General features: G+C 38.1%; 1 protein-coding gene across 3 annotated transcripts; it reads left to right on the top strand.

Annotated features, from left to right (window-relative positions):
- The first annotated feature begins 2,732 nt into the window (after nt 1-2,732).
- LOC144039842 (uncharacterized) lies at nt 2,733-9,118 on the top strand. Of its 3 annotated transcripts, none has more exons than XM_077553548.1 (7): nt 2,733-3,000; nt 6,033-6,221; nt 7,159-7,288; nt 7,370-7,471; nt 7,601-7,635; nt 7,719-7,745; nt 7,921-9,118. In XM_077553548.1, exons 1-7 carry the CDS (start codon nt 2,847-2,849, stop codon nt 8,193-8,195), a joined length of 912 nt encoding a protein of 303 aa, XP_077409674.1. In that variant the 5' UTR covers nt 2,733-2,846; the 3' UTR covers nt 8,196-9,118. The 3 variants fall into 3 exon arrangements, with proteins under 3 accessions (XP_077409674.1, XP_077409675.1, XP_077409673.1); XM_077553549.1 differs by lacking the exon at nt 2,733-3,000 and adding an exon at nt 3,026-4,977 and having other exon boundaries at nt 7,932-8,129; XM_077553547.1 differs by lacking the exon at nt 2,733-3,000 and adding an exon at nt 3,029-4,977.
- Nucleotides 9,119-9,640: the final 522 nt, after the last annotated feature.

Here is a 9,640-nt window from a genome sequence, read left to right as displayed (position 1 = left end):
TGTTTCATTATCTTACAGTCTTTAAAATGACAACACATATATATATGTGTGTATATGTATATATATGTATATATATTTAAAAAAAAAAAAAAAGAGAAAGAAAAAAAACTTTTTTTTTTAATTTTTTTTTTTTTTAAAGGAGAGCAATGATGATGTCAAATCGAATGAACAATACTGAGCTCTAGCAGAAAAAAACATTAAAAAATTAAAAAAATGACAACACAAATTTTCTAGGATCATGACTTGACCAGCTATTGTGACTGAAGGTTCAAAGCCACTTTCAAGTAACCACATTGTCTGAAGCAGTCGTTAGCCTTTGGCTAAACAGGAAGGCTTTTTTTCCCAGTCTAAATCTCAGTTTTTGGTATTATTGGTGACAAAGCAAAAATTACTGTGCTGTCTAATTTTATTTATTTAAGTACAAATAGCTAGTGAAAAAAACGGTCTAAATCTGTGTTTGGTTTTATCGGTTACGGAACAGAAATTAAATTAGTGTAATATCTGATTTAAAATATTTTTTAAATCAAGAAAAAATGCCATATATCTTGCAAGATTCAACTTTTTCTTATTTTTTAAACCAAAACAGTCTTAATCTCAGTTTGGTGTTATTAGTGACAAAGCAAAACATATATAATAATAATAATTAAATTAATTAAATTAAATGCAATTAGTATTAGTGTGGTATCTAATGTATTTAATAAAAAAAAAATGCTTGATATAACTTAAAACATTTTTAAAATAAAAAAACATTGTGATATCACAGAATATTTGCATTTACAATTCTAAATAAAAACAAACGTGATGAATTTACATAGAACTTTTTTTCTGTAGAGTAAAATAAATAATTTAAAATACAAAGTTTGATCATGTATCTTGTGTATTTGTTTTGTTTCATTTTTAAATACGTATGCTACCTTAATCCCAATCTTTGTTACAGACATGTACAAAAAAATCACATGGAAACAGTTTTGGGAATATAATACACCATGAAAGACTTTTTAAAGATCAGCAAACACCCTAGTTTATACAACTATTTTAAAATGCGGTCAGGTCAGGAGAAAAGGCCCTCTGTGGCTGTTCTAGACATGTTTAGTGACCACTAATGTCCCTCCCCCGCGTTCTCGACGGCGTTTGAGTGCAAAAGGGAAGCTCTCCTCTCCATCCATGTGATCAAAACAGGAAGTGTGCGATGTTTCCCGGTAGGCGAGATAAACGTGCATACAGCTCTCCACAGGAGGGCAGCAGTGAGACAAATTTGTATCAGCGTGCAAGGAGGTCAGATTCAGAACCTTTGCTGTCTGTGCAAGGTCTTGAGGTCGCTAGCTGCATCTGTTGAGGCAGGTGCGAGTAAACACCCCTGCTGGCATCTTGGCTAAGCACACACACACACAAACACAGTTACACAAATGTACACACAAACACACACAAACTGGACAATAGACATTCACAGACACAAAGGTACACAAAAAACAGACACAGACACACGAGAGCAGTGTAAACTAAAACCATGACACAATGTCCTACTTCTCTACTTTGCCCATTCAGCATATTTTCATCCTTGATGATGGCAATTAATCAACTCATGCCGCCTAATCTGCACATGGTATCATCCTCGCAAAGCACCACACCGCATGGCAGCCTGACGTAAGCACTTTGAACGTGCACTTGTCTGCAACTTTTGTGGTTTATCAATAGACAACCAGGTACATTGTGTTCCACTTATTTTGTAAGTGAAAGGAAGTACTGTACATTAAATTTCAAAACCACACCTTGGAAACGTCCAGTGGCGAATCACAGCGGCAGCCTCGAGAAGATGTCTGACGCGCAGAATTATACATTTTACAAAATTTCCTTTTCTAATTTATTTTTGTGATTTACTATTATATGTTATTAGGGAACGCTATTGGGTTTAGCCAGCTTTGCTAACAAATTTTGTTTTGGAAGTTTTTCTGGCAATAATTGGCAACTTATTACTTTAGCATGTTAGCTAGCTGGATTTTTATATATTTAGCCTATTTTAAAAATTAGTCATTTTGTTTTATTTTTGCTAGCAATTTGTTTGCTAGCTGGTTAATATTTCCCAAGGGGGTGCAAACGGTGGAAGCGTGGTGTTGATGATTTTTTCGGACACGTTATTTCTTTAAGACACGCTTATGACCGCCTCCTCAACATTTCGACTTGACAGAGTGTCTGCAGCATGAAATAAATAAATGTGAGGGCAGAGGCTTTTTATTTATTGATTGATATTTAATTCTATTTATATATTTATTTTTGTATTTATTTTTACTTTTATTTATTTAAGGATATATATTTTTGTTGTTTTTAATTTCCATATATATTTATTTTTGTATTAAAATTTTGAATTATATTTTTAATATCACTTTTTATTTTCACCTTTATTAATTCATTAATTTATTTATTTAGTCATTTGTTTATTTTTAATTTTGTCAGTTTTAGTCCTCCATACTCGGGAGTTTACAGAAATAAACTGGCTACGCTAACGAGGCTGACAAGATGAACTTTGATTCAAAATTGTACCTTTTAAGATGTTTACTAGTAGCTAGCTACTGTTGTTTAAAAAAAATAAAAATAAATTTAATGTATCTTACAGGAAGTTGTTTTTTTGTGTAACTGTGAAAGTGTTTACCGCCATGTACTGTATACACACGCGCACACACAAAGTCTACCCCCACTAGATTGTGAGTGGAGATGGCTTAGCAGGCTCTTAATCTGTCCTCTGAGTGACATCAGCCTCTCTGTGCACTCGCCTGTGAAGTTGCAGGTGGGTGGCGGGCGAGGGGGAAATTGTGGGTGTGACCGGCTGTTAAGGGAAGGTGATCCACATCATGGCTGCGGGTACGGCCGAGGGGGATTTGGAGGAGCTGGTGGACCCCGGTTTGGGCATGGAGGAGGACCCCGGAGCCCTCCTCAAGAGGGGCTCGCTGAAGGAGAGCTACCACAGCGACTCCCTACTGGCGCCTGACACTGACTCCATGACAGGTGCATGAAGCTTTTGTTATTAAATGTTTGGTTTTTTTAAACAATTTTCTTCTAAAAATGGAAAGTAGGGTTTCAGATTCCAACGGTGGGTGAGTTGTTGCTATTAATTGAGGGGTTTGTTGACGGTTGACTCGTGCTGTCCACCCATTGCAAGGAAATGTATGTGAATTGATGGTATGGTGGCCTTGATGAAATTTGCTCTTGAAATTTGCCACAGCCATTAAGCAGTGGAAGGTTCTTTTCGTCAAAAGATCTTAGCCACGCCCACACAGGGGAGCGAATTTGCTAGCCCATGTAAGAATGTGTGACTTAACTAGATTCAACTAGTAAGTGTGCCAAAAGAGTGGCATAGATGAAGACCACAGCAAGAAAGATGATCACAAGGGCCTAGCTCAGGTCACCTATATAATTAGAGTATGTGTGCCAAAGAGGCCCAAATTAAATGTTTCATATGAACTTTTCCAAAACTTTTGTAGATTTGTGCATATTTTGAAACGTGCGTAACTATTTACATGTGTGTTGATATGTATTTGCATGAAAGGCATGCAAGGGAGAGCGCGGCCTTTGCACATCTGAGATGGAGTTTCGGACTGCTAATTCCCTTTTACAGGAGTGGGATTATGTGCTATTCTAATCCCAATCACCATATGGGGAGTGTGTATGCGTGTGCGGATGATGGCACGGCCGGTTTGAGACAAACAGGAAATCAGAAGCCGGTTATGGCACGCTTTATTGATTACAGTACTGATTTCCCAGTTGAATATGTTTCGTAACCAAGCTTGCAACTCAGTTGACAGTTTACTTGCACATGAAATTAATTTTCCCCATTGAAATTAATTGAAATGCCGTTAATCCCTTCCAGCCCCACAAATAACACAATCATGTCCTAAATGTAATAAAGGATAAAAAAAATAGCACTGTATTATAAAATAAAATAAAATAAACTTGTCTCAGAAAGTGTATTTACTGTCATATTTGTGTGTTGGATGTGTGCCTTTAAGAGGCGTGGCCTAGTTGAGTGGCATAAAGCGCTGGATTCAGGTTTGCCGGTTAGTCTGTATGTAAGAGTCTTTAGGGCGGTGTTTGTGCATCACGATCAATTCATTGCTGCTCCCTCTGCTGTGCGTGATTTGGCCACAAGGGCGGCAGTATAATACAGTCACACAGACAAACAGGTTTTACTCAACTATTGTAAGTGACTCAATCATTTGCAGTAATATTTGTGTTAAAAATATTTAATTTATTATTTTAACTGTCAGGGATGGTTGTTTTTAAAGTGCTCTATAAATAAAGTTCAGATGAGTTGAGAAAATATCCACTTCCTAATGCATTATAACATCGCCACATACAGTAGATGCTATTCATTAGCCTGTCTATGTCATTTCCAATTATGTGTTAGCAAGAAGCTAATGTTTTTGAGGCAAAGTTATATGATACAGCATATTTAAGTGTTAGTTGGCTCCAGATTGTCCTGGAAGAAGAAGATAAGATAAGGAAGAAGCCACATTTTCCCCTTTCTGCCTCCTTTCCTGTCAGTGACATGAGGCTTATGTGTGAGGCCAATGGGGCGGGGTCAAAGAGGCTCAGTCTGGGGGATTATCATTTGTACCCCATCACAGTACACACACACACCAATTTAGGCTGATTTGAACCACGGTTGAGGTTTTAAGCCCAGAGCGAAGGGCTTTAAGCATCAGAGCATCCCGTTCATGCTGCCAGTCGCCGTGGAAACCAGAGCAGGCTCAGCATCAGGAGGCCTGGATGCCGCGAGGTGGGTCCAAGAATTGCGTCTGCAGAGGATGGACGGAGAGTCGTCCCATGTGAGTGGATCCAGAGGAGGCGTGAGGAGGACAGAGAGAGTGTGCTCTCGCGAGGAGAGGAAGAGGAGGAAGACGGCAAAGGCGGCGGCGGAAGGCCCGGCGGGCCCACAGAGGTTCCATCGCGATTATTCGTCGTCGGCGTCCAGCGGTTCACATGGTAGACCGCCATTTTTGTTGCAATGACACCGGGAATTTTGTTTACCGTCCCGTGTGTCCAGCTGTGCTTTGACCTCTTTTGCTTTAGTCTGACTGCCATGCGTGAGACGGGAAGGGGGTCGGAAAGCTTAGTCTTAATGCTGATGAATGGAAAATATGGATTTTATTTACATTTGGTTGCTTGTACATGCACAATCTTGTTTTTATTTAACATTATTTATTCTGACTATATCTTATTTTTGATGAGGTTTATTGAAGATTCTAAGTTGTCCTTAGCTGCGAATGTGAGTATAAATAAGTGAATGTGTTTCTATTAATATAATTTTTTCATAAATTTTAAGGAACATATTAGAATAATAGTATTCCCTATGTTAAAATTGTTTGTTTATTGAACATATAAACGGGTAACAGAAAATATTGTATTAGGAAGTAAAAAAAAAAAGATTTATTTTGAATGATTAAAATACACTTTTATTTATTATACATTTAATGTTGATTTATTATTTAAAATATTTTAATTGTTTTTATGTATATTAGGAATCGTGTGACATAGTTTCTTTTATTTTAAATACAATACAGTATATACTACATATATTTTATTGTTAAAGTGCATTAGTTATATATTTACCAACCATTTACAGTATTTTTCCTTGAAAGGTTGAGAACTGAGCTATTCTTAAAACTTTACACCAAATACCACCTAAAAAAAACACTTGTCTCTAACAACCACCACAATAATGACAAACTTTAAAATGGTAGCTGAGTAAGCCTAAGTGTTAATAAAAAATGAAAACAGAGGTTTTATTGAAAAAAGAATACACTATTTAAAATTCTTGTAAATGGGTACCATTATGCAGTTTAACAATAGCACTGCAATTGGGTGCTATAGAAGATGAACCCATCTGCCCATCTCTATTTGACAAATCCGCAACCTTAATCACGAGACCTGATGCAAACAAGCCGGGGATTTCATGTAAGCATTGGCGAGATGTGCTACATAATCAACGCTGGCTACCATGGCGTCATCCGTATGTGCGCACGCCCCTCCCCACCCAGATGGTCGCAGCTCGGCGGCCAGCAATTTGGATGTGGCCGACCGGCTCACCTACCTGGAGCAGAGGATGCAGATGCAGGAGGACGAGATCCAGCTACTGAAGATGACCCTGGCCGACGTCCTCAAGAGGCTCAACATCTCCGAGGAGCACCAGGCCACCGCGTCGGGCAAGAGGACGACGGGCACTAAAGGTTGGCAAAAAATTTGTGTTGATTAACTCATCAGTTTTCTGTCTCTGAACTGTGAACTTGATAAAAATGGATAAATCACCCAGTAGTGCTCCTGCAAGGTTATATCTTTGTCACCACCAAAATGTGTTCATTCATAACAGGATGCACGAAAAAGGCATAGGTCTCATTCCTGAAATTGGACAGGAAGTCATTAATATTGGAAATATTTCCAACACAAATCTTTACTAAATTGAGTTTGAAAATTCAGCCCCAGAAGCCAGTTTAACTTATCAACATAGAAATTGGTCAGTGTGTCGATCATGACTAGACCCACCCAAAAAATCTCAAAAAAACATTCCAGAAAAGATACAGGCAGTCTGCTAATTTGCCTTTGAGCAGCCATTTTAGGGTCATTCTTCCCCATTTCTAGGTTTCTTTCATGGACAAGCTAATCCTAGAGATTTTGCTTTGGCCTGATGACTCATCACAAAACACTAAACTTTAATAACAACATACTAATATATAAACTATACTTGCTTTCGAGGTTTGTCAGTTGAATTAATGATCAATTACCAGATTAATTTCCGTTAATCATCTTACATGCACTTGAATGTCCATGAATTTTTTTTAATCAAACTAACACACAGGCCAGCAATTAATTTGTTGTGGAGGTTATTGTCTAAATTGCAGATGGGTTTTTTTTTAATACTTGAGAGTTCAAAATTTTAACACGAAAATGGAGTTGGAGTACAAAATAAATAATCTCATTTAATTTGAATCGTTTAATTGTTGTCACCATTTCTCACTGTTGATTGGCTAATTGAAATTGTGAACTCATCCAATCCAATGCCTCTGAGGGGTAAAACTGATCACGAAAAGCTACTAAAAATGTTAATATTATAATTCTTATAATAAGACAACGGCATTTATTTGTATGTACATTGGTGCCCCCTCACAGGGAGGCCTGTCTCGTTGGGTCTGCCCCCGAGAGCACCCATGGGGTCTTCGGGAGTTGCCAGCTTGAGGAAGAGCTCCACGCTACCATCTGGAGGAATCTGCAGGAACTACAGCCCTACACCCCCTCGCTGGTGGGAGGCCGATACTATTATACGGGGAAAAAAAGAAATACGTTAACAAATATGTCCTTACTTGTTGTGTCGTCTGTGCAGTGGTGCCAGGAGCCCTGCAGGAAGTGTGAAGGACAGTCCGTGTAAGACCCCCAAAGCGCGCCCGTCCTCATCTGCATCGTCCTGTACAAGCACACAAGAAGGGTGAGGATGTTTATAAAATATTGACAAACACAATAGATTACAACTAATGTAGAGCTGAGCAATGAGGAGTAAAGAGGAAAAAAAGCAATGATTCTAGTAATGAGCCTTATTTTCTCCTCTTTCCGATAGGAGCAGCAGAACCAAGGAGGGACCCGTAAATTCAGGTTAAAGATTTGAGTTTCAGTCTTAATTGTTTTATTGCAAGTCTTTACAAGAAATATGACATAAGTGTGTTGTTACTATGCAGGCATGAGGCGAGTGACGCACAGCAAAGGTAGGATTCACCCATGACGACATTACTACACCATCTAGTATTCAATTTAGTATTTGAGTTGTGTTTCTCTGTTCCTTCATTTCCACATCTCACCATGACTTCTTTCCCTAATGCCCCCCCCCCCCCTCACATTCACCACCATTCTACCTCCTCCCCATCTCAACGCTTCACTTAGTGACTATGCAGATCTATCTGAGCCCCCTCTCAAGAAAGACTGGGTCCTCTGAGACCATTGCGACATCCGCCCCCACGGTGCCTGCGGCGGGGGGTAGCGGTGGGCCAGGAGGCACCCCGCAGGCGAGGGGCACGGCTAAATCCGATGCAAGGAGGAAGAGCCCGTCCTTCATGTTGAACCTTCAGAAGACCACCAACAAAGTCAGCAGTCAGCAGAACACGCAGCAGGATGCTAACATCAAATCCCCCAGCCAGTACTTTCAGATTTGCTACTGACCAGCTCTAAACAATGCTTTCATTTTGTTGTCACGTTACCTGTTGATCTTGATTCTTTTGAGCAACTTTTGTCTTATTTATTGACTTAACGTGTTTTCGCAAATACTAACTGTATAGAAATAGCGATGAGCCTAGCAGTGAGTCTTGAGGAACACCACTGTTGAATGCAAAAAGTTCATGACCTTAACTTCAAAAGGCGATTTAAAACAAATCCAACCCCTTGTTTGAAACCATAATTTCAAACCCTATGCCTTGTTTAAAACCTAAATTGAAAGCCTTACCTTGGCTTCAAATGCTAATTTGAAGCCCTAATCTTTATTTAAAACTATAACTCTAGCCCTATTCAAACCTAAATGCTTGATTGAAATGCTAACTCTTGTTTATATACTCAACAGGGGGAAGCGTCTACCTTTATTTGTTCGCTATTTTAGATAATACTTGATTGAGCCCCAACTTCTGTCACCATGTATGGTTATGCTGGATTACTAAATTGTCTCTAAAGACAATATTTCCGGGCAGCACACTGTTAATTCTTCTGTGACACTGTTTGCTTCCATGCTTCGCTAGGTGCTGGGGTTTTGGTTAGTAACTGTTCAGTTTGTTTTAGTTTACATTGGTGAACTATAATCTCTATGATCCATGGTAGTAGTACTGTTTGAAAATTGTACTTTTATTTATTTTTAACCCTGTGACTACTAGAGCCAGGGCCACTATTCAACAAAATATAGTATTTTACAGTAGTTTGAAATAGGGTTTCTTACATGCTATTGTTATTACCTGAATATTGTTGTTGTTATTGTTTTTGGGAGTGTGTGTGTGTTGATTGTTTTTGTTTTTTGTAGTTGTATTTCCATACAGTACAGTATGTACTAGAATAATGTGAGGTTTAGTGCAGTAAAACAATAAATAAACTTGTGCTGTGATGTTTTTCATTTTTCATAAACGCACATCTCAGACTGATGACTGTGGAGTGAAATTTATTTTAATGCAATCAAACAAAAATAGATTTAAAATCATATATATTATTTGTAAATAAACTTAAAACACATTTTTTTTGTTTGATAGCATAAAAATAAACTTTCTCTCCATTGATGAGGTTGACTTAGCTTCAAGTCTGTCCAAAACAATTTCAGGGGGAAAGCTTTAGCGCCCTCCTGTGGCGATTAAAGTGTGAGAATACTCAGTATTCCTTCTATTCAATACTTTCATTGTGCAGCTATTATATATTTCTACAGGCAAAAAAAATAATAATGGTAGGACTATCTATCTATCTATCTATCTATCTATCTATGTAATCACTTGGAAAAAAATGTCTGCAAGTGTACGTTTGAAAAAAAAACAAGTTTTAAACTGCCAAAACCACATGGAACCATACAAAATAAAATAAAAATAAATACAATTACAATGTTGAGTACAATGCCTAACATTACTGCACAAAAAACCGC

The sequence above is a fragment of the Vanacampus margaritifer genome, chromosome 19, assembly GCF_051991255.1.
Source record: "Vanacampus margaritifer isolate UIUO_Vmar chromosome 19, RoL_Vmar_1.0, whole genome shotgun sequence".
Lineage (NCBI taxonomy): Eukaryota > Metazoa > Chordata > Actinopteri > Syngnathiformes > Syngnathidae > Vanacampus > Vanacampus margaritifer.
This window is presented reverse-complemented; position numbering and strand designations above follow the sequence as displayed.